Source organism: Spermophilus citellus, assembly GCF_964194105.1.
Source record: "Spermophilus citellus genome assembly, chromosome: 14".
In the NCBI taxonomy this organism is placed as follows: Eukaryota; Metazoa; Chordata; class Mammalia; order Rodentia; family Sciuridae; genus Spermophilus; species Spermophilus citellus.
This window is the reverse complement of record NC_138194.1, coordinates 58,189,087-58,213,004: the sequence shown is the minus strand read 5'-3', so window position 1 is coordinate 58,213,004 and position 23,918 is coordinate 58,189,087. Positions and strand designations below refer to the sequence as shown.

Below are 23,918 nucleotides of genomic sequence, written 5' to 3'. Positions count from 1 at the left end.
TCTACCCTCATGACCTGATTAACCTCCTAAAGACACCCCCCCTTCCTAAAACTAGCACATTAGGGATTAAGATTTCAAGATTGAATGTTGCGGAAATATAAATGGTCATTTATGGATCAGTAGATAAGAAAAATGTGAGGAAAAAGAATATATATATATATATATATATATATAAAATTTCTCCCCCACTGGAAAATTCTTCAGTATTAAAAATGTCACATTTTACAATGTAAACAAACCTTAAAAAATCCTAAATGAAATAAATGAGACATTTCACTTGTACAAGGTACCTAGAGTAGTCAAATGTATGCAGAAACAAAGTAGAAAAGGGAAATTGCATGGAAATGGAGGGAGACCCTCATTGCTATACAAAATTACATATAAGAGGTTGTGAGGGGAATGGGAAAATAAACAAGGAGAGAAATGAACTACAGTAGATGGGGTAGAGAAAGAAGTTGGGAGGGGAGGGGAGGGGGGATAGTAGGGGATAGGAAAGGTAGCAGAATACAACAATTACTAATAGGGCATTATGTAAAATTGTGGATGTGTAACCGATGTGATTCTGCAATCTGCATTTGGGGTAAAATTGGGGGTTCATAACCCACTTCAATCTAATGTATGAAATATGATATGTCAAGAGCTTTGTAATGTTGTGAACAACCAATAAAAAATTAAAAAAAATGAAATAAATGAGACATTTCACTTGTACAAGGTACCTAGAGTAGTCAAATGTATGCAGAAACAAAGTAGAAAAGTAGTCATTCAAGGTCAGCAGCAGGGGTTATGGGGAGTTACTATTTAATGGCTATGGAAACTCTGCTTGGAATGATGAAAAGTTCTGGAGATGAATGATAGTACCAACTGCACCCCTGTGCACCAGCACACTGTGCAGTCAAAAAGCTGTTGAACTGGGAAAGTTTAAGTTACATGTATTTTTACCACAAATAAAGAAAAAGGCAACTCACAGAACCTGGGTTAAAAAAAAAAAAAGGTAGCAGTAAAAAAGCAGAGAATTCTGCAGCTTCTGGTTGGAAACCATAGTACCCTGGAAAAAGAGGTGCCAGCACAAGAAGCTCCCATTTCAGATAAAACTAGAATCAAAAGACACAAGAAGAAAAGATGAGGGATGACTCCTATTCATTGACATTACTGAATTGATATCAGAAATAACCAATGTATAAAGAGAAGAAATTTATTTTAGCTCCCAGTTTTGGAGGCTTCAGTTCATGTTAGCCTGTGGCTTTCAGTTCAGTAGGGAGACAACACTTCATGGCAGTAGCTCATGGCAGAGCAAAGTCTGATTGCATTGACCAGGTTATGAAAGAGAGGAAGACCATGGGGTCCTAACATCCCTTTCCAGTGGTCACCCTCAATTACCAGAGGTCCACACAAAAGCCTCACCTTTTAAAGGTTCCACCACCTCCCATAATGACACAGGCTAGAGACTAAGCCTTGAGCACATGAAACTTTTGAGTGATCACCAATGGTACTTATGGGATAATCAAGGAGAATTTCTATGCAATTGAACAGCAACATCAAGACTACAAAACAGAAGTACTGTGAAAAAATGATGAATGGCAGACAATGTTTCAGTGGTTTTAAACTGTAAAACTGAAATGACCTTAAGTGAAATATTTTAGTATTGAAATAGGAATATTAATTGGGCTGAGCAAATTGGGCTGAGCAAATCTTCCTGTGGAAGTGGGTGTTGGTGTTACACCCTGAATATATGCAACCCCAGCTCCTTGCAGTTTTGTGATGTCTAGTAGGACATTGTTTACCTAAAAACTGAACACTCTTGGTTATTACGGATGTGTTTTCAGACTGTTTGCCCTTATTTAAAAATGTGAACAGGGTCTTCTAGGTCTTCCTAGCATTTAGATTGTCTGGCTGCTGCGTCTCTTTTTTTGCCAAAGGGTAGTCTAGAATGACAAGCAAGCTTGGGTCTGGTCTGATCTGTTTAAATTCTTATTTCTTCTCTACCTGCTGGGGTACCTTTAGGCAAGTTACTTAATTTTTCTGGAGTTTTATTCTGTCATTTATAAGACAGAGATTATGGTACTTATTTTTAAGAATTTAGTGTAAGAATTAAAGATAAAGTATGTAAATTGCCTGGTACATAGTGGGCACTAAGGCATGGGGTTGGTTGCTGTTCTTATCAACACCTCTTGGGAGCGGAACCAACATTCAGTTTGACCAAAGAATAAACTGTAACAGTTAACTGATTTCAGATTCAAAATCATAAATGGCTCAGAAGTCATCCTAGGAAATTTAACAGGCTTGGGAATTGTCATACTAAGAAGAGAATCTAATATGTAGCTATTGATAAACTGTCTTATCCTTTCTGGAGAGTCAGTATAATCCATTGGAAAGAATTTAAGGAAGTAGCTTAACTTTTTAAAGTTCAGTCACTTCATACTCTCTGATCTGCAATCTTCACACTTTGGACTGTACATAGCCATCGTTTTTTTCTTTTTTTAACATGCACCATCTTTTAAATTTATTTATGAACAGTTATACTAAACATTATGTCTTATAACACATTTAAAATAGACATATTAAGTTGACCTAAGGATGACATAAATTTTCGAAATAACTCTTGTTTTACTTATGAATTACATTTATAATTTTTGCCCTAATTTATTAGAATATCATTGAGAATTCTGTGATCGACTATACTTCCTTCTTTTTTACAGTGTTTAATATTTCAAAACACAGTAATTTCAAGATCAATTTGTTGCTAATTGTCATCTTAAAAATCACTGTAGTCAAAAGGATACCTATCAATGATAAATAATGCAACTAGAAAAGTTGTATTATTGCTTGGTTATAAATCATAAGTTTCATATTTTGATCCTACTCATCAATTATGAAATGATTTTTGGTAAAATTCAGCTGGCAAAATATCATCTTCCTTGCTATTTGTCAGTTTTAAAAAAACTAATCAAAAGGTGTTGAATTTTCAATTTTTAAAAATGGTTTTAAAATCCACCAAAGCTATCCTTTTGGAAGATTATTGTAAAATTATCTTGCCAAAATTTTAAAGTAAAACATCATGAGACAGTTTTAAAGAGGTCATGATATTATAACTTTGTGATCAAAATTTTATGTATGATGGGAACATTTCAAAGCATGCATCCTTAAAATACCCCTCATGTATATCTTTCCCTTAAAAGCAGCCTTTTAGTCTCGAATTTCTAGCATGCCACTGTTATCTTGATGGGAAAGATTAAGTTTTTATTTCCCATATCCCAGAATAGCTATTAAGTAGCATACTATTTACAACTTCTTGTCTTCACAGAAGAGAACAATGTTTTTGTCTTTTTGTAATACAAAATACAATAAATTAATTTAAGTTTGACATCTTCTTTAAGTACTTTGCCATGAGCTAGCAAGCAAACATCTATATAAAATGTTTTCTTGTTCACTCTCCATCATGTTTTATAGTATTATTGAGATATCTATTTTTAAGATAATATCAACCATAAACCCATTTAACCTGACACAGAAGAATTGTCATGAGTTGTAATATGATGGGATCAAACTGAATATGGTAATGACAATATCAACCTCTCTACATTATGGAATTCCATCTCCTCCCTTAGGAGACCGAGTAGAACATAGGCAAAAAGTGCATGTATGAAGTTTGGTCACAGTGAGGACATTAAGGTCAATATGGATAGTAAATAAAAGTAAAGTTTATTTTATTTTAGATTTCATAATAGATTACCACATTTCAGTGGGCCATTTGCATAAGCACTTTGTGTATTCTAAATGAGATTAATTTAATTATTTTTGGTGTTGATAAGGATGAATCTGCTCCAGAACATAAAGGCAAGTCAAGTCCATAATCCATCTACTACATAACTCAGGTTCATGTGTATGCCTTTTAGAAAATTTACATGGTTATGGGTGAGATGGGGTAGGCCTGTAATCCAAATGACTCAGGAGCCTGAGGCAAGAGGATCCAAAATTTGAACCCAATCTGGGCAACTTTGCAAGATCCTGTCTCAAAATAAAAACTAAAAACTGGGCAGAGGGATATAGCTCAGTGGTTGAGCTATATCCTGGTTTCAGTCCCCAGATTTGAAGGAGACTTTAGTATTTTGTGTTTATGAGGTGATCATAATATAATGTAAAATCATGACAATGATTATTATGAGTAATTTTTTTGGTAATTATTTATTTCTATGTAAACATCATGAAGATTGTGGTATCATATGCATAGTCTGCAGTTATTTGCTATTTGTTGTGATATGTTCTTTTTCTTTTTTGATCATATTTTGTATACATGAGCATGTAAACATACTTAGAAAATCTAAACACACCAAAGAGAAACCAGTAAAGACAGAGAAGGAGGCAGTCTTATAGTCCTCTGTATCTTTCCAGAATAAAGACCAACACATGATGGAATCCCAATGAAAAGTGGTACTGGTTTTAATCACTGGATTCACTGGATGTCATCCATTACTGTGTAATGGATTTTGCTCCCACATTTGCTAAATACAAAGTTAAAAAAATTTACTTTTATGCAGAGTGGAGAAACTCTCCCTTCCCTTTACAATCTAAGTGTTTCATTTCTTTCATAAATGAAAGTTTTTCAAGTTGAGAGGGGAAAATGAAGAAAAAATTATGGTCATGATGGTCATAATGACTTATACTTATGAATAAGGCAGCTGGTTTCCTGACTCCTTGACCAAATAACAGTTGCCTCTTGATTGATGAAATGGTTGATGGAATAGCTTTTGATCTTTCTACTGTTTTATTTCCAGTTTAAGAAGCCATTTAATAGACAGTAAAATTTCCAAATGAATTGAATTATATATATATGCAATTTTATACACTGATTCATTCATGGTGGGGATGGGATAGTGATTTAGAGCCCATTTAGATTTTTGAATGAAGAGAAAGGCTAATTTCTGCCTCGTTAACTTATTCTATGAATTTTCAATTTGACCAATTCTAAATGACTCCTTCTACATCAGTTTAATTTTTTGGTTAATAGGTAGTTATAATTCATATTTATAGTCTCTTTTCAGACTAGAAAATGTAGACCCTAAATCCTGCTGTTATTTATAACCAGTGAATATGTCTTATTTCAGGGAAAAAAATCCTGAAGCTTTTGCTGACTTTGCTGATGAGTAGTAATCCATTTTTAGTATTAGTCTTGGTTTATAATAGAATTTAACAAATTTGTGTAAAAGGAAATTAAACTTTTATAACATCAAGAACTTAGCTATTAAAAACGCATTCTTTCAGTTGTATTTCAAGAAAATCAGTTAATTATATCAAAATATTAATCATTATAGATTTCAATATTTTATCACTATTAGTTTGATATGAAGTCAGTAATTCTTAAAAAAAATCCAAAATAATAAAAATGTTTATGTGATCATGTAAACAGAAATAATGTAGTATTAAATAAGTACTATAAACATTATCACCACTGACCTTTCTTTCAATAGAGAGCGTCATACTTGAGATGATAGGAACTGGGTACAAGGAACTTGCCACAGCACATCTTAGTTGGAAATGAATTTCACCATCCCAACCTGAAATAACGGGCTGAGCCTCAAATGGGCATTGTAGACTTACATATTTAACATATTTACATATTTAACTTAGGTTAAATAAAATTTCCAAACCATCTCTCCTTATATTTCCCTCCGGTGATTTCTATAATTGCTAAAATGCATCCTTTCCAACCCTAATAAATTTAGTAATTAAATCACATATGCTTATTTATTTTATTTTGAAGGATATCGGAGCACTTTGCAATTATTCAGAGTTGTCATTATAAAATGTGTTCTCTCTATATTTATCATGTCAGAGGAAAATTTTTAAATTGTTCTCGAATATGTGATTTATCTCAGTAAATGAATACGGTAGCTTTATATGAAGGCATTGGCAAACTGATTATCTTCAAACACTAAAGAAATTTTTTCAATAAAATTTAACAAAGTACTTTCATGTTCCCTTAATTATATGAACTACTAACATCTGCTTTTTTATAACTATTTTTCAGGATGCTATTTGATATGTGTTTGTAAATGACTGAGACAATTCATGTGGGTTTTTGCAGTATGGTACATGAAATATTATTGACAAAGATGTTTCTTTAGTGGACTTTGCTGAAATTTTGTGTGTCTGCTACTCCCTAACACTTCAGTTCAGTAATGGCAATATCTACTGGCGTGGCATTTAATATTTAACTCTTTACCTTTTATTGCTTGATATATCTTTTTGCTCTGCTGAGAACAGCAGTATTCTGTTTGTTCCTTCAATTGAATAACCACTAAGAGCAGGAAATTGGTTTTGTCCACAAGGTAGCAAGATATTTGAAGGAGTTAGTGACACAGGCATTAATTCAGGGTAAGATTTTATAGCTCCTTTTGAGGTACCAAGGTTATTTGTACTGGTGGCAATGGGATAGAGTAAGTCACAGGTAGTACCATAAGTCAAGGTTTTCCTTAAAGAAATTTATTTGTCCCTTAATATTTTTTTTTTGTGCTCTTAAATGCACTTGTCATCAGTGAGCCCAATAAAACAAAGCAAAAAAAAAAAAAAAGGACAGTTTTAGCATTTCTAATCATCTATGAGTGGCAGTACTTAAATAATGTTGAAAACCATGATATATTTCAAATAAGAATGGATGTCTATAGTAAAATATATTATATATTTTATATATATATATATATGCATATGTGTACATATAATACATACTCATGTATATATATTTAAATTTCTCTGAATAGAAATTATAGAAAGATTACATGCCAAATTATTATCCCTGGATAGTAGAAAATTAGAAGAGGTAAGGTAAACAAATACTACATTGTAAATATTTTTTCAAATAAGATTATATTTGTACTTTAGTAGAAATTTTCTTCTAAAGTAGAAATTTTTAGTAGAAATTTTCCTTTTGTCATCATGACAAAATTATGATGACAAAATTATGACATTGGTTGTTAGCCAGTAAACAAACTTTTAACCATAAAAACTGTAGATCTTATAGCTTTCCTGTTATTTTACAATTAAAAAGAACTGCCCACTTCTCATTCATTTTGAAAAACAGTCTCTCATGATAAACAACATGTGAAATAGAACTTGAAAAAAATCAAAATTCATTTTTTATATTATTTGAAATCATTTGTTTGGAAGGCTAAGGAATAAATCAAATATGTATTTTCTAGAACATGTTATTTTTTCATAATGTACTTAACAATTATGTATTTTTATATTTTCTGTGTATATAAATCAAAGGGTTTATTATTAATGGTTTTCTCTTTACTGTCCTCATAAACATAATTGCCAGTAGCTTAGCACCCAGCAGTAACCTAGCAACAAGTCAGCTCTCCCACAAGTAAGAAATGAATGCAAACTGTTATGGAAAAAATTATTGTTTAAGAATATTGACACATGCATATTATTAAAATCTTTCAATTTTGAGAAATTACATGACTACAGGTATTAAATTTCATAAATAATATTACTGCCTGCCTCCTTCATTCAGAAATATAATGGAATCTGTTTGAGACTGTACCAGTATTAACTAGGTAACAACATACTGTTTTCCCTGGCAGCCTGTTCATTCCAGAGGAGAAATGACTACCTTAGTCTGCTTTTCCTGTGTGGGAGATGAGTTTACTAGATTGTGTTTCACTGGTAAACTTTCTTGATATCTCTTAAATACTTTTAGGATGTATTTATTTTCAAGGGGTTAATTCTTGATGCTGCATTTTTAGATATTTTGTGTTATACCTTTTGAAATTTTGATATATTTAATATTGGCTCTTACAATTAAATTTAGTTTCTTTGTTATTTATTTTCACTGGGAAAATAACTCTTCCTGTGTTGTGGTTATAACTTTACAAAGGAAGAATATCCGTTTTCAGAGAAAGCTGAAATTCCATAGGATCATTTTTATGTGACAAATAGACCTTGGAAGGGAGAGAAACACACAGATGAATATCTTACACTAAGTAGTATTGTAACTACTTGGTTCTTATCAATTTAACAGGTAGTTTGTGGTACTTCAGTAAATCGTAGGGCCTGCAGGAAGAGGGAAAAGACAGTAGGTTGGGGTGTGAGTTGAGCATTTAAAAGGAATGCATAGACTTATCTGCTCCTAGGTGGACGTTTATTTCTTTCAGAAAATGTCCTGAGTTTTCTATTACTTTTAAAATCTAATTTTTAGTAACTTTGGATTCCTACCCCAATCATTAGTAGGATATGAAATCTACACTGATTTCTTTATCTCACCATCCTCTCAGATCTCCTCACTAGGGAAGGGGGAGATGCAAATCAAGAGACCCTTAGAGAGGTTTATACATACACAAGGAGACAATTAGATTTGAGAAATATGTGCAAAGTTTGGCTGCTTATGTGATTTTGACTGAAGTGAATCGAAGGAAGGAAGGAAGGAAGGAAGGAAGGAAGGAAGGAAGGAAGGAAGGAAGGAAGGAAGGAAGGAAGGAAGGAAGGGAGGGAGGGAGGGAGGAAGGAAGGAGAGAAATAGTGTTTCCTTGAAAAAGTTTTCTACCCTTGGAGGTACCTAGCTATAATTGTATAGACCTAGCTACAATAAACTTACATGCAAAGTTTTATGATGGAATAACTTGGTTTATCTGTAAAGATGCTACTTATCACAACTGTAGCCACTGGTCAATAGTTCAGGCAAACAGTTTTTTAGATGTTGTATATACACATTAGCTGCCCCTTCCAGCAAAGATATGTACATTATTGAAAAAGTACATTCTTGATTTTGGCACGTTAAGGCCCTGGAATGCAGGGATCATCTTAGTTTTCTCCCGTTGTTTACTGTACTACTTTATATGCTATAAGCTTTCAAGAAATGGTTAATTTGTTTTCAGTTGGAATTTGTAGGTATGTTAGAAAGAGCCACAACTACTAAATCTATATTAAAATTATTTATGTAGAAATCAAACAAATAAAGTATCTTCTTATAGATGAAATAAAGTTTATTGGTCTATTACAGACATAAATCAAGACCAGAATATTATTGTCAAATTGTAAAGTTGATCTAAAAGCAACTGTACTTGTTATTGCAGGTTTGGTTACAAAAGTACGGCTACCTCCCACCAACTGACCCCAGAATGTCGGTGCTGCGCTCTGCAGAGACCATGCAGTCCGCCCTAGCTGCCATGCAGCAGTTCTATGGCATTAACATGACAGGAAAAGTGGACAGAAACACAATCGAGTAAGTAATGACATCCATACTCCTTTTCTTTTTCGTCTTTGAGCCAAACTAAGTAGTCTCAAAAACTTTGCACAAATTCTAATAACTAATGAAATTATTTGTCTTATTAACTTTTCTTTAAAATTTGTCCGGTTTTAACTCCAGTCCTCTGAGATTTCATACACCATTTAAGGTCCAAAGTTAGCTTTACTCACCTGATCTTATCAACACATTTTCAATCCAGGAAAGAAAATAAAGTCAAAGGTGGGTTTATGGTTGAAGCCACTTCAAGGAGGGACAATGAATAATAGAACTGTTTTGTATGTCTAGTAAGAGTATTTTCTGAAAATCTGTAGAGAGGCTACTCTCTGTTAAATGGAGTACTGTTGATAGTTTCATATAAGCCATATAGAAATATTTACACATGAAAATTGGGAAGTGATTCAGATAAGGCCTCCTATTATGGGTGGGAAGGGAAGTTTTCAGTGGGCTAGTTGTTGATTGTTTACTAAATCCTCACTGATGACAGTTTCCCAAGTGAGATAAATCAAATAAGGGTTTTCAATGGAAAGTCTCTAAATTTCTTAACAAGTGGCTGCTTTTTACCCTTTAATAATATTTTTTATCTTATTGATTTATTCATTAATCATTCTATTTATGCAAACAGTAACTCTTTCCTGGACACTTTTTTTTTCTATGAAAGGGGCTTTATCAGGTTCAGAAGACATGGGGTCTTTGTCAAAGGAGCTCTGTTCTATACATAGCTACACAGTCACAAACTGTGTACTCTTCTCCACAGGCACAGAGTAAGTTCTGTAATATTATAAAGCAGCATTTTTTGTTTCTGGACAGCAAAAGAGGAAGTAATTAATTTTTTTCAGTGGAGAAAAAAATCATTTGTGTTTTTAGAGCCCTTGAAACTCACAAAGTGATTCTATTTCTGTTATTTAGGTTGATGATCATACATCAACCTTCACAATGGGGAAGATATTTTTCTTCCTACTTTCTCAAATGAAGGAACTGAATGTCAAAGGCTGAGTCAAGTCCAGAATAGCAGCAGAACCCAGGTCTTTAGTCTGAGGAACTTGCCCTGCTGTGTCCTTCAAGAAATAGCACATTTATTTTTCTTTTTAAACCTTAAATACTTGAGCTCTCTGGACTCAGATGTAATTCTGACACCTCAAACTAATTTAACATACAATTCTGAGATTAGATTTTACTTTCTAATGCTTATAGCCTGTTGTTAAACAACGCATTTCTATGTCAACAAGGTAGGAAAGCACACAATAAAGGCTTTAAACTTCAAGGTATTTTGAAAAAAAAAAAACTATTACCTCCTCCAACACTTTTAAGAAATGCGCAACTATTACCTTTGATCTATACCATGGCAAATGAAATCAAGAATAAACAGAACACTTTCTGCAATAATTAGAAACTTGTTACAGTAATGGGAATAAAATTTTGATCTTTGAGACTTGCTGACCCCTAAACTTTATAATGCTTTCTTAATGGTATCATATCCAACTTTTATTTTGAGCAATAAGGACCCCTCATCCTAATAGGCAAAAACCTTCAGATAGTCTTGTGTTTAGTCACTATATAAAGGAGATTTCCACTTAATTTTCACTCTTCACAACATTTTACAAATCATCCCATACACATTTCTGTTTCCCTAGTGGAGAACTGTTAGCTCCTGGTTCACTTTTTTAGAAAATATGACACAGTTTTTTAAGATACAAATAGATCGAGGATTTGGAAAAAAAATAAATTGTTTTAATGTCTAATTTGACTAATGCCAGAATTATAAGGAAGTTTTTGGTACCTTTACTAGACATTGAAATTGAGAAAGCCCCACCAAACAACGCTGGCCTTTGTTTTCAGTCTTGGTCATTGGAAGGATTCATGATGGGTAAGTTTGATTTCCTAGAGCAACTAGAGAAAGGTCTTTGTCAGGAGATAATAAAAGAGCAATGTGTGGAGGACTTATTTGGGCCCTTCACATGGAAAGGGATCTGAACAGTTTGTTGTTGTCTGGTAGGAGAATATAGAAAATATGGAGGTGAAGGGAAGGATGTGGGTCTTTTCTGGGTAGAGTGTGGCTTTGAGTCCAGAAGAGGAGAGATGATAGTTTTGGTGCACAGGAGTTAAAGTAGAATTTCTGTGACAGAATTTTAGAAAAAAAATCAACACAATAGAGAACCCTTGCTAAAAACCAAAGGAGTTTAGTTGCTTGTCTGTCTGTTTGGGTTGGATTTTGTGCATGATCATTTTAACAAAACTTGTTAAAATTATTTTAACAAATTTCCACACTGGAGGGGTGTGTGTGTGTGTGTGTGTGTGTGTGTGTGTGTGTGTGTATTTACTTAAATTGCTAATGCATTTTTCTCTTTAGAAAGTGTTAGACCTGACAGTTATTTCCAGGTGAACCCACAAATTCTTTGTTAACTCCCTCTCATTTTCCTCTATTTCCCAGCCATGCCTCCTCTAATTCTGTGTCTACTTGGACTTTACCCTTATTGTCACCCCACCTATAACCCTGTGCCTTCATTTGCTTCCTGCCTGCTTTTTTCCACTGAACTTCTAGTCTTGATGTTATTGCTCAAGTTACTCAGATCAAGTAATGTGCTATTTTTGGAAGTATAATCAACATAATCATGCTATTAAAGCAATTGTCTGTTCTTTTGTAATCTCAAGTGAATGTATGGTAACAATATATACTGAAATTGAATGCTATTATTTTACATAATCAAATTATAAGGTGTGAATGTTCTATCTGAGCCTTATTACATAAGGTACACTACAGGTTTAGACCCAAAATTATTTCTCACTGTAAAAATAATTTCTTTTCAGAGTCTACAAACTCTTGTCTAATTTTAGATTCTTTTTCAAGATCACTTGTTTAAAAATTAAATAATGATATGCTGCTTTGGCAGACAGACATGTGGTATACTTACTCTATAATTCTTGGGTAATTAAAAGTAATGATTACAATTGTGGTAAGCCTTATATCATTTTGATGAGATTAACTCTTTTCATGCAACACATTTAGTGTTTCAAGCAACATTTGAGATATTATCTCAAATGGCATATTATATTTCTTTTATGTCAGTTAGGACATGTTTTGGAACGATGCTAATAATTACCTATTCTCCATCAAAAATGAATTCATTGTATGTTGCAATGTTTCTTTTAGTTTATGAGTTCATTGACTGAGCTTTGTCAGCAAATTCACTTAAATTCCTTAGTGAATGCAGAAAGCCATACTATGCATTAAAATATATATTTTTGGCAAAGAGAGAAAAAATAACAATACAATAAGGAAAAAATGAGTTTGATATGTTTTTATAATGCTAATAGTAATTTTTAAATTTTGGTTTCTTTTTCACATGTGTGGTGGTATGTAGTGAATCATGCTTGATAAAGATTTCTTAAAGTGATAAATCTTTTTGAGATTCTTTCACAGATACATGCATATATGTCTGTGTTTTGATATATCATATAATCTGAATAAGTCTTCAGTTTATTCAAACCCTGGCCAGAAATTATACTTAATTGAAACTAAATTAATACTGAATAAGTAGCTTTTTTCAGAAAATTATTATAAACCTATAAAGATTTTTTGAACTTCTAATTTGATAATTGAGATATTTATATAACAAGATATAACATGAACCATTATATTTTTACTTAATTTATCAACATGTTTCATGATTTCAATTCTTTTGTCTAAAGAACTAACAAGTTAATACTCTATCTCAATTTAGACATAAATGAAGGGTTCTTTAGTGATAAAACGTTTTTTGTTTCTGAATATATTAATGGTACTCAAACACTAAAACATTATAAGATAGATCCATCCTCATTTTGGTAGCTACAGAAGCATGGCTGGCAGCTAAATAGAGAGAGCTTAGATTCCATTCTGAAGGGTAAATGGTGAAGGCAGAATAAGAGCAGACATTGAAAGAACTTTTGTTCTCAGAGAGGCTCAGGACAGCTTAATCCACTTCTTTTCTGTACTCAGGTGTTCAAGGACTTTACCTTTGCACTTTCAGACTTGTGAATCACATGTGTGTCCATGCAGGCAGTTAATGAGTTGATAGAAAATAGCTCTGGACCAGAATGAGCTGCCAGTCGTCAACATTTTGTGCGAATTTGCTTTTATAAGCCTCATGACTTCTAGACCTAACTCCGTGAATATGAACAAAATTTAAGAATATATAAAGTAATAAAAACAAACATATAAACATTTTTAGAAACATCTAAGGAAGAACTAGAAGCAGAAGATATAATTCTTACCTTTCATTAAAACTTGGGAAATCTGATGAAAACATGTCTAACCTATTATTTTTTTTTATTTTTCTTAGAGTAGTAATTGATAAAGAACAAAACATGATTTGGCAAGTTATTTTCTTTTCTCTTGGTAAAGATAAGGATATGTACACTGACCCACTGTGTAGTACAATTCCAGTTGCAATGGTGGCCTTCCCAGTGCACTCAGTCCTGCACTGAGTGCAGCACCACTGCAGGGCCACCAGGTACATGGACTGCAACTCCCAGTCTCCTCCTATAGCCATGCAGTGGATGGCCTTCTTTATTTTCATGGAACTCCAATTCATTAAAAAAGAAAAAGTTTTATTGAAATTAACAGACACTCCATATGCAATATACCTGTACATATACTGCAAATGTACAAATGTGTTTGGCACTTATGGCTACTTTACTTACATAAAACAGGAAAGTGTAGATGTCCTCATCTCTATAATCAAAGTACCAGGAAGATCCCTGTTTTGCCTAACATAAAATGCTACGTATTAACTTACAGGTTAAAGTGAGCTGAAACACATTGATTTTTGTATACAGCTACTCTTGCTGTTTTTTATATTGCTATTAGAATGTCTACTTTCTAATATTTGTAAATTCTCAATAATTATTGTAAAGTAATGATAGCAGTTATTATCTGTTAGACACTATTCTCAGTGTTTTACATGATTTAACTACTTTGATCCTTACAGTAACTCAGTAAAGGTGGTAATATTATCATCTCCCCTACATAGATGAGGAAATTGAGTCATAGAATGAAACCATGATCTGACTGACATCACAGGTGTAGTGAGTCTGCAGAAGCAGAATGACACTCAGAGTGTAATCAGAACCACCGCTCTCAACTTTTATACTCCTCTCAAAACACTGATTTTTTTTTTGTTTTTGAGTTAATTTAAATGATTTTAAATGATATTAATGATCTGTCCAATAGTTAAAAGTGCATGGGTTTTGAAACCATAATCAATATTGCAAATCAGCATAATATTTATGAAAATTGGGGTTGTACCATTATTTACACCTTGATATTACAAAATGCCTTTCTCATTGCTCACACTCTCCTTCCAGTATCCCTTCCCCATGTCTTTGCTTTGGAAGACTAAATTAAAATTCCTCTAGTAAGTCAGTAAAGAAGCACACATTTATGAGCTATATATTGCCACACAGAGAAATTAATTGTGTTTGATCAAAGACACTTTTCACAAATAAGCACTTTCTAAAAATAACATAGAAAACGTGACAGTCAGATTTTGATAGTTATTAGCTGGTAATGGATAAATATATACACACGTGTGTGTGTGTGTGTGTGTGTGTGTATAGATACACACACATATATGTATATATGTCACATAGTAAGTCCTGCTTCTTTTATGTATGTGAATATATGGGATTTAACAAGTGGATATATGCTACAAATATTGGGTATAGATGCTGGTGAATTTAACAGAATATTATCAACTTGACCAACTTTCATTAAAAGTTCTTTACATTGTTAGGAGCTGGTGTTGTGGCTCAGTGGCAGAGCGCTTGTCTAGCACTTGCAAGGCCCTGGGTTCAAATGTACTGGGTCCAACTACAACTAAATAAACAAAATATTTTTTAAAATAGCTTAAATAAATAAGTAAATAACAAAATAAAGATATTGTGTCCATGTATATCTAAAAACATTTTTTAAAAAAGTTCTTTGCATTGTTACTTGATGTTGGATTATGCCTACTGCTGTATTTATTTTTTCATAATATTTTGTTTATTTTTAGCACTTAAAGCTAAATCTTGAAGTAGATGACTTGTGTGAAAGTGTTCATGTTATGTCCATGTAGTAAGAATTCTTTGAAGATACAGAGCTGGAAAGAGTTATAATGTTTTCAAGAAACATGCAGGATATTGGAGAGATCAATATCTTCAAAAAAACATGTAGACTTAGTTTATTTACTTCCTGTTGCTTATGGGAGATTTCACTGAGCACTGTCCTCATGCTGGGTTCCTTCCCTCCATTCACAGGTCAGTTGAAGATAGAGTCAGATAAATTCGAATCAGAATGCATAGTGCAGTATCTGTGGCATTGAGATAGTGAACTGTCCCTGTGTGAGATGAATATGAAGAGTGGCTTGGGTTCTTAGGGGTAGTAAGGAGAAAAAACGTTATTCCAAATAGAGGTCACAGAAAACAAAGGCAAGGAGACAGATGTCACTAGCAGTGAGAAGGAAGGCAGTGATGAGAGTGAGAGATTCAAGAGATACTTGAAGGCAGAATAGACAACATTATGATTGAATGTGTGTGAGGAGAGCATAGTGGAGGATGATACCTCAATATCTGGCATGGGCATTAGAGATGTTTAGATGACGTTGATTGGTTCAGATGACATTGGTTCAAGTTTGGGGGGAAAGATTATGATTTTTCTTTTCATTACGTGTAATATTTCCTGTTCACAATCAGGAAATCTACCTGGAGATGTGAGAGCACTTATTCCAGCTCACAGTTAGAATCCATTGGGGGAGTTGCTTCTAGAACCCCTGCAGGTACCAAAATCTGCAGATACTCAATCCTGTGCACATAACCTACACATATCTTCTTGTATACTTTAAATAATCCATAGATCACTTATAATACCTAATACAATGTGTGTACAATGTGAGTAGTTGTTATACTATTTTTTTTTATGAAATAATAAAGAAATGGAATAATGGCAAAAAAATCGAAAGTTTTTTCAAATACTTTCAATAATGAAGTTATTGAATTTGCAGTTATAGAACCCACAGATATGTTGGGCTGACTTTTTTAATTTCTTGTCGTGCATCTTCTCTATAAATTAGGATCTTAGCAAGGAAAGGAGTCCTGCCTTGTTCATCTTTTTACCCATTTTTTCATCTTCCACATATCTTAGTAAGTTGTAAAAACTCAAAAATATGAAACAGGATGAAATAAGTAAATGGATGAAGAAATAGAACACAGGAACATAAAAGTTTTATGGGCACAATCCTAAGAAATACATTAGGAATTCAGCAGAGATATATTTTAGCATAGGAATTCAGTATTTAGTCCTAAAAATTCTGTCCTCTGGAAGATGTTCATACTTCACTGGGAAAACTAAAGTCTCTATCATATGCATAAATTTAAATGAAAGTTTAAATTATTAAATTTTAAATCATTGTCTTCATTTTTAATATTATGTATATTAAAGTAATTTTTAAAAATATACCCTATTTGAAAGTGTACTTTATCTTGATAAAGTTAATTTTATTTTGTCAATTTTATTCAAAATTATTTCTCTTCCCAGGCACTTATTTAAATATTATCCTTAGCTGTCACCATATCCCACATTAAGTAAATGTATTCATCTTTTATAATTATATCTCATTTATTTCCTAGTACTTTCAGTTAGATAAATAAGTATAAGTACCTATCTTAAGAAAATTATATACTTTTTGAGAATATAATTGGTGAAATATTCATATATAAGAGTAACTTAAATCATTATAGATACATCATTAATGCTTAATATTTGTTAATTAAATCTGTATTTAGATCTTAAAATGCATTAAAAATGACCATTTTTAATTTAAAAATCACAGTGTCCCTATTCATCTATGCATTGAATATTCACTGAATATCTCATATATGCTAGGCATTGCACAAGATACTGGGAATGTGTAGATCCTCTGCCTTAAATGTTTTCCAGCCAAGTGAAATATCTCTCCAACTCAGTGGGTTTGAGAATGTCCTAGACAGTTAGTAAAAATAAAAGGTATCCATTCTCACCTCCAGAGAGTTCAATACCATAGAACAGGATGGCCTCCCAAGAGTTACCATTTGTAAGACATCTCATTTGATTGGAAGAAAGTGATTTTGCAAAGTAACTATAATCCATTTAAACTTGGATGGCATTTCTTAAATCCTATGACTACAATTTCTATGTTACTGGAGTCAGAATAAAAACGCAGAAAAAAAGTATCAGGTTTCTTAAGAAGTACAAGTCATTATTGCATTGGTACATGAAGTTATTCTTATGTTTGTAAAAGCGAGTTAACTGATTTATCCAAGTAGCAAATAAACTGATTCATTTTTACAAAATGAGCACCTTTAGATAGTAATTTTTGTAAAAAGTATAGAAATTGTTAAGCACCTTACAAAATATAGCCAAAACTGATTTATTTCCACTTTGTGAATCATATATTACCATAAATATTCAGCATTGGCTTTGTAGTTATTAAAGGGGTCAATGAACAGGAAAACCATTTTGTAAGCCACTAAAGGAAAACTACTCAAAGCTGTGAAAATCTTTCTCCTTAAACAGGACTTGAGAATAGATAGAAAACATTTCAATATTCAAATAAGACTATAGAAAAGAAGCTAAATTACAATTTCTTAATAAGTATTCAAAGTAACAAATTGAAAGCAGCATTTAATGTTCAAATATAAATGTTCAACCTTGTTCTTGTGATGTTAACCCTCATACTTGGAAAAATATTTTTAAGAATTGAATTTTTTATTAAAGATTCAGAGTAAATGGCTGCCATTGGGAAATTAGAACAACGATCAAAAGTGAATAAGAAAAATTGGAGAAATGCAAATGTTATTTGAACAAAAATATTCATTGCTATTTAAGTTAGAATAGACGAACATATACCTATTATTTCCTGGAATTTTAAAATCATGTAATAGATTTTAAAAATTATTGATATTAAAATTGGGGGATACCTTAGTATTATATTAAGAGTGACACAATGGACTAATGATTGGTGGCCAATATTACACAACTTTTAATAGCAGGTTCTACTTCATTCTACAGTTAGCTCAAAGTGAATTAGAGAGAGGAAAATTATCTAAAAGATATGAATAGTAAATTAGTGATTTTTGATCTTTCCCAAAAAATATGTGTTACATTGATTCCAATTGCAAGGATACTTTAGTTTAAACCCTTTAGTTTATGGTTTGCATTTTCATTACCACCATCTCACATTAACTTCTTAATCAATTTCCTTTTGAAATTAATAATAATGATTGCTAGTAAGTAACCAAAATACCATGCTTTTTGCAGCTGGATGAAGAAGCCTCGATGTGGTGTACCTGACCAGACAAGAGGTAGCTCCAAATTTAACATTCGTCGAAAGCGATATGCATTAACAGGACAGAAGTGGCAGCACAAACACATCACTTACAGGTATGAGAATTGAAGATGAATTTTCTTTTCACTGTGTTCTTTTTTCTTATATTTTGTTTGATATTTTCTGAACATGAACTACATGTTAATGAATAGTGATATGATATGATCATTAGGAATTTAAAACTGCAATTGAGAAGAGATTGCCCATTTGGGGAATGGAATGGACCTTCTTGGAAACATTTGCTCTCTTTAGCATACCATTTTTTAGGCTTTGAATGAATGCCAATATTCTGAGGGACTTTCAGAAATATTACAATATCTGACAAACACATAATCTAAAAAGTAATGAAATATTTAAGTAATTACTATTTCAGCACAATGTCTCTGGATCTATTAATAATCTTTTAGAATCAATTTAACCATTTTGCTTTTTATCCTTTTGGTAAAGGCTCTAGGGGATCTTGCTTTTGCATTGTTTTCAATGATGTAAAGTGCCTTCCAACTGAGAGTGACCATTGCTGCTAGTGGAGAACTTCATCTTTGTTCACCTGTTCATTGAACAACTGCTTATTGAGTTTCAGTATGAACAAAGAACAGTGCTAGGCCCTAGGGATATAGCAAAACATGGGAACCCTGTTTGTCTTCAGGAATTTACAGTCATGTGAAATTATAATTTCACATGCATAATTATGCGAATGTGATACCTTTATGAAAAGTATGGACTGGATGCAAAGGAAATGAAAACCAGGGTCATCCAATTCATCTTTGAAAACCAGGGAGGTCTCTTACTACAATGACTTTTAGCCAAGACCTGCACAAAGAGAAAGGATTTGTTAAAGCATTGGGCAGGAAAAATGGAGAGGAAATGTAAAGAAACATCACTATCAAATTACATGGTTAGAGAACTTTACAGTTAAATTCTTTGTGTAAAAAACTCCTCATATGCATGTGCTTAAAACATAAAATTTAAAATTCAGTATACATTTTGTCTGTATAATTGGAATGTGCCATTTGAATTTACTTTGGTTATTTTGGGAACACTTTTCATGTTACTTTATTTTCTATGCTGTCTTCCCAAATAGCATAACCCTGAATTATCATTTTATGCAAATTGTTGAAAGTATTGCAGGTAAGACAAATCAAAGACAAAACGCTTTGGGTCAAGCCCATAAAGTTGGTATTACCATTATTTAAATTTGTTTATACGATTTTTTTAATTCACACACTTGTTCTATCCTCTCTGTAATCTGAACTTCCATAAAACATTAAGAAAGTATTATTAAGATTTTTTAATGATTATCCTGTTTTAAAATACTTATCCCTTTTCATGTTCTGAGTTTCAGGAATCTATGATTTGGTCTCTGTCATTAATTTTAGGACAGTCTCAGTAATGAATTACTTCTGTTCTTTTCTTTCCTTTCCTGGTATTTTAATTATATGCCTTATATCTCTCAGTTCTTAGATATTCTGGTCTGTTTTTAATTATTTTTTCTTTGCTTTTCTATTAGGGAGTTTCCATTGACATATATCTTTAAGCTCAACTGATTATTTTCTTGGCCATGTTCAGTCTAATAAGCCCAGCCCATGAAAATCATTCTTTATTTGTTGAGAGCACATGTTATTTTATATCTAGCATTTTCTTTTGATTCTTAGAGTATCTGACCCTACTTAAATTACCTATGTGTTTTCTTTATGTTGCCTATTTCTGCCATTAGAATCCTTTATCATATTGATCAGTTATTTTCAATACATTATTGGATAATTCTAAAATTTCTGCTATAGCTTAGTCTTATTCTGAGGCATATTTTCTCTCTTGAGATTATGTTTTCATTTGCCTTTTAGCAAGCTTATAGTTTTTTGTTGAAAGTTTTGTATAATGTATTAAACAACAGAAACAGGGTAAATAATCCTTTATGTGATGTTTTATGTTATCTGTGTAGGAGCTAGGCTGTTTTTAATATTTCTGTAGCTGAATTTCCTTTGATATTCTCTTTTTGTCTTTCTATTTTTAATGTCTCTACTAATTTTTTTCTTTTTTATGTAATTTTTATTTATGTATGATAGCAGAATGTATTATAATTCTTATTACATACATAGAGCACAATTTTTCATATCTCTGGTTGTATACATAGTATATTCACACCAATTCGTGTCTTCATACATGTACTTTGCATAGTAATGATCATCACACTCCACCATCATTAATTACCCCATGCCCCCTCCCTTCCCTTCCAAACCCTCTGCCATATCTAGAGTTCATCTATTCCTCCCATGTTCCCGCTCAATATTCCACTATGAATCAGCCTCCTTATATCAAAGAAAACATTCAGCATTTGATTTTTTGGATTGGCTAACTTCACTTAGTATTATCTTCTCTAATTCCATTTACCTGCAAATGCCATAATTTTATTCTCTTTTATTGCTGAGTAATATTCCATTGTGTACATATGCCACATTTTTTTATCCATTCATCTATTGAAGGGCATCCAATTGGTTCCATAATTTAGCTATTGTGAACTGTGCTGCTATAAACATTGATGTGGCTGTGTCCCTGTAGTATGTTGTTTTTAAGTCCTTTGGGTATAGACCAAGGAGAGGGACAGTTGGGTCAAATGGTGGTTCCATTCCCAATTTTCCAAGAAATCTCCATCCTGCTTTCCATATTGGTTGTATCAATTTTCAGTCCCACCAGCACTGTATGAGTGTACCTTTTTCCCCATATTTTTGCCAACACTTATTATTGTTTGTATGCATAATAGCTGCCATTCTGACTGGAGTGAGATGAAATCTTAGAGTGATTTTGATTTGCATTTCTCTAATTGCTAATGATGATGAACATTTTTTCATGTATTTGTTGATTGATTGTACATCATCCTCTGAGAAGTGCCTCTTCAGGTCCTTGGCCCATTTATTGATTGGGTTATTTGTTTTTTTAGTGTCTATTTTTTTGAGTTCTTTATATTCCCTAGTGATTAGTACTCTATTTGATGTGTGAGGGGTAAAGATTTGCTCCCAAGATGTAGGCTCTCTATTCACCTCACAAGATTGTTTCTTTTGCTGAGAAATGTTTTAGTTTGAGTCCATCCCATTTATTGATTCTTGATTTTAATTCTTGCACCAAAGGAGTCTTATTAAGGAAGATGGGGCCAAATCCCACATGATGAAGATTGGGGCCTATTTTTCTTCTATTAAGATGCAGGGTCTCTGGTTATATTCCTAAATCCTTGTTCCATTTTGAGTTGAGTTTTGAGCATGGTGAGAGATAGGAGTTTAATTTCATTTTGTTGCATATGGATTTCCAGTTTTCCCAGCACCATTTGTTGAAGAGGCTATCTTTTCTCCAATGCATGGTATTGACACCTTTGTCTAATATAAGATAATTGTAGTATTGTGGGTTAGTCTCTGTGTCCTCTATTCTGTACCATTGGTCTACCAGACTGTTTTGGTGCCAATACCATGCTCTTTTTGTTACTATTGCTCTGTAATATAGTTTAAGGTCTGGTATAGTGATGCCACCTGCTTCACTCTTCCTGCTATTCTGGGTCTCTTATTTTCCCAGATGAATTTCATGATTGCTTTTTCTATTTCTATGAGGAATGTCATTGGAATTTTGATTGGAATTGCATTAAATCTGTGTAGTGCTTTTGGTAGTATGGTCATTTTGACAATATTAATTCTGCCTATCCAAGAGCAAGGTAGATCTTTCCATCTTCTAAGGTCTTCTTTGGTTCTTTCTTTAGGGTTCTGTAATTTTCAGAAGCAATCTTTAATCTTATGATTAAATCTCTTTCTAGTGAGCCTGACTCTCTGGGCTTTGACCTTCAGAAAAGTTCCCTCTTTGCCCCCTTCCCTCTTCCTTTTGGTGGGACAGAAAGGATAGAGGTGGCTGCCTGGTTTAATTGCCTTTCATCTAGATCAGATAAGGCTCTGAAAAAAATTATTTTCTTTGAAGGCAGGCTTCATTATGGAGATTCATCCCAGTACCCTGTGTGTATTTGAAGAGCCTGGCCATCCTCCTCCCTTTACTAGAAGGGTCTTCACTGTGAATCTGATGGGGCCTCTAGAGGCAAACTCATGAGTGTGTAGAGGAGCCCCTATACTTTGTCCCTGGGTGTTTTGAATTATCAAGCTCCTCCAGGCTTCTATTCAAGTGTCCTACCCATTTCCTGGTTTGCGGGGCTATTGCAATTGGAAATTTCCAATTTTATGCATTTACCCATTTCTCCAGTTTGCTTTGTGGCTTCAAGTATCTGATAAATTGAAGAAGCATTCATTTTGGAGAGTGATGACTTGTGTGCAGTTTACATCTTAATGCAGAACACTGGAAGTGCGTAGCTCTCTTTGTAATAAATCAAAATAGACAATATATACATATGCAGTGTGCAGTCTTTAAAAGAGTAGCACTTAACATAGACACAAAAATATAAGAGCAAAGAATAACACTACCATTGTGAGCCTTTTATATAGAAAATTATGAATGTTTATTGAAAGATGTAACAAAAGGCCAAAAAATAAATGTAGAGGAATATTTTACTCTCAATAGAAAAAATAAATATGGTGAAGGTTTAGGTTTTCCACAAATGCATTTTAATCCAAACCAAAACTCCACCAGCATTTTGGGGCATAATGGAACACAGTGAATCAAAAATATCTTGAGGAAGAATGAATGCCAAGGAAAGCATCAAGGTGCTTTCACGTAGTAGATATGAGGACTTATTTCAAATCAATACCAATTAAGAGTACTAATTACATGGCATAATCTCAGAGATGGACAAATAGGCCAGTAGCACAAGCAAATGATTAGAAAAACAGACTTACACGTATCAGCAAAATTTATTTATGCCAGGGAAGATTTATTAGATCAGATGGAAAAGATGGGCTACTCCATTTAGAAAATTACTGTGACCATTGGTTATCCATATAGAAAACAATGGAATTCATTTTACACTCCAACCACATTCAAAAGAAAGAATTGATAAGTACCATAAGCTTAGATAATTCCGTGTATCAATACTCATCGTTTCCATTTCATAAAGTGGCCTTTTTGGTTGATTTCCATTCTCTTGAGAGTGCACCCTATTCAGTATCTCTGAATCCTATGATACTGACCATACATCTTCTTTTAAAGAAAGAAAGGAAGGAATGAAGAATGGAGGGGGGGAGGGAGGGAGAGATAAGAGCTGTTATATTTAGAATTGATTATAATAATTTCACTTTAACTCGGTTTCTGTACTGACAATAGCCTCAAACAGTTGTGTACATTGAAATAATTAGGTATTTGTCCCTGGAATCTCT

The 23,918-nt window shown here is 32.9% G+C and overlaps 1 protein-coding gene across 1 annotated transcript in view; it reads left to right on the top strand.

Annotated features, from left to right (window-relative positions):
* Positions 1 to 23,918, top strand: part of MMP16 (matrix metallopeptidase 16) — a 279,495-nt gene that overhangs the window by 124,035 nt on the left and 131,542 nt on the right. Inside the window, exons 2-3 of the mRNA XM_081266469.1 lie at positions 9,072 to 9,220; positions 18,558 to 18,680. Of these exons, the coding sequence (XP_081122595.1) occupies positions 9,072 to 9,220; positions 18,558 to 18,680 (272 nt within the window). The remainder of the gene's footprint in view (positions 1 to 9,071; positions 9,221 to 18,557; positions 18,681 to 23,918) is intronic.